General features: G+C 41.8%; 1 protein-coding gene across 1 annotated transcript; it reads left to right on the forward strand.

The window, feature by feature from the left end:
• The first annotated feature begins 352 nt into the window (after positions 1-352).
• LOC105566460 lies at positions 353-1447 on the forward strand. Its single transcript, XM_012020483.1, has 2 exons — positions 353-833; positions 1305-1447. The coding sequence occupies exons 1-2, from the start codon at positions 353-355 to the stop codon at positions 1445-1447; spliced, it is 624 nt and encodes a 207-aa protein (XP_011875873.1).
• The last annotated feature ends 803 nt before the right edge of the window (positions 1448-2250 follow it).

Genomic DNA, 2250 nt, shown 5'->3' on the forward strand with positions numbered 1-2250 from the left:
TGGAAGTTCTAATAATCTTGACTCTGATACTGGTCCATTATTCAGCCAACCACGCTCTGCTACCATGTAGGATGTATATAGGTTGAGTATGAATAAATGCTGCCTTTTTCCACAACAATATATTCGAATACTTAACACAGGGGTACAAACTTGATTCTTGCTTCCGCACTCCAAGGCGGTCGACAGACGAGAGAGAGGTAGTCAGCAGTGCGCAAGGCGCTAGCTTCACGCAGTGCGTACTCCCTTACAATGAGTTGCGCTATCAATCGCAGAGATAGCGCTACGCGTATTATTAGGCTCGTCTAGATTATTATATTTACTACAACGTACTACAACAAAAACTATTAACAATATGACAATAGATGACGACAAGTTGATGGTTTCATTGGATGTCACAGCGCCATTCACTAATATACCGAAAGAACTAGTCACCAATGGAATCAGAAAACGATGGCATGACATATCCCGTCACACAGCATTCAGCTTGCCACAGTTCTTATATGCAATTGACTTGGTTTTAAGTTCCACATACTTTTGTTTCAATGGACGGTTTTATGAACAAATTTTTGGCAGCCCGATGGGATCTCCTCTCTCACCGATTCTTGCGGACATTGTAATGGACGACCTAGAGACTAACTGTTTGCAGCTATTGAGATTTGAAGTTCCTGTCTTTTTTAGATACGTGGATGACATATTTGCCATAGTTCCGAAGAATAGAGTTAGTGATATGTTAAATGTATTCAACAACTATCATCCACGGCTAAAGTTTACGCATGAAACCGAAATTAATAACTCTATTGCTTTTCTGAATACGTTGGTCATCAGAGACAACGGTAAATTAGTGACCAATTGGTATCGGAAACCAACATTTTCCGGGAGATACGTAAACTTTGTAAGATTCCGTGCCGGGATGGAATTTACAATCCAATTTTATTATCGGAAAGGGGAAGGAGAGATGACCGAACGAATGGCCCTAGGAACTGAGCAGCTAATATTAATTGAACATCACTTTTATTCTACATTCGAGTCGCTTTAATTGCTTTACAACGGAAGTTGAGTATTCGGCGCAACGGGCCCCTCGGTCGTGTATAAAATAAATAGGTGCGAATATCAATAGCAATTTTGTGAAGACCCGGCGAGGGTCCGTCGTGAAGTTAGTGGATTACAAACAATGCGCGACCTCGCATTCCGATCCGCTCAAGGGCGGAGATTACTGTGGACGACAAATCAATGCGGGCAGCGGCGAGCGAACGAGGATTTGTGAAATATTGAGACCGCAACCGTCTATTTTGTATTCCTCATAGAATTAGATATACGTTACATCTTTGAATGCGAGTATTCGACGATTAGATTGGCTACTCATCTGAGTGAGGTAGATCCCACGTTGGCTCTTTCTCCTGCTTCAGGGCCCAGCGCCTCGATAACGATGGTGAAAGATCCGATATAAGTTCTCTACTTCACGGTCTTCCTTTGGTACTGAACCAGCTAACTCAGACAGCCTTTTACTCAATGTCCTTCCTTTACTGGATCTCCGCTGGATCAACGATATAACGTGCGTGTGCCTCTGGCGAGGGCCCCGAAACGAAAGAGGCCGAGCATTCGCTCGATCGTTCGATCCCGGCCATTCGATCACCAAGCCTGCGCGTTCGTCACTTTCCCTTCCTACTCGCTTATCGAGAGGAGGGATGACGTAGCGCTATCTTATAACTTCTTCTCAAATCACCCCTACAAATATAAAATCAACACCATCATAAACTTGGTAGATCAAGCGATTCTGCTCTCGGACAAACAATTTCACAGTTCCAATATAAAAATAGTAGAATCAATTTTAACAAACAATTGCTTTCCCAAAAAGCTAATTGTAAGACAAATAAAAAAGAGACTAAAAACACTCAATAGCTGCGATAAGAGTTCTGACTTGAGCGTCGAGAGACGAGATTTTCGAAAATGTATAGCAATCCCTTACGTCGAAGGCCTCAGTGAAGATATCCGCCACACCTTAAATAGACATGGTTTCGACGCACTATACACGGTCCCGAAAAAACTTGACAGATTTATTAAAAGAGGAAAGGATAAAATCGACAATAACAAAAAAACTGAACTTGTATATAAGCTTAATTGTGACGATTGTAATGCGGTATATATTGGACAAACAAAGAGACACTTAGAAACGCGAGTTAAAGAACATAGGAACGACATTAAAAAACAGGAAAGCGATCACTCTGTAGTGAGCAAACATCGCATTACATA

This window comes from Vollenhovia emeryi, unplaced genomic scaffold, assembly GCF_000949405.1.
Source record: "Vollenhovia emeryi isolate VEMERY1.0 unplaced genomic scaffold, V.emery_V1.0 DF943215.1, whole genome shotgun sequence".
Classification (NCBI taxonomy): Eukaryota; Metazoa; Arthropoda; class Insecta; order Hymenoptera; family Formicidae; genus Vollenhovia; species Vollenhovia emeryi.

Excerpts from the sequence above, each read along its gene's own strand:
- LOC105566460 (XM_012020483.1), top strand. The coding sequence starts at position 353 with ATGACAATAGATGACGACAAGTTGATGGTTTCATTGGATGTCACAGCG. Across the intron at positions 834-1,304 it reads GTTGGTCATCAGAGACAACG|AATTAGATATACGTTACATC; the intron begins GTAAATTAGTGA and ends TATTCCTCATAG.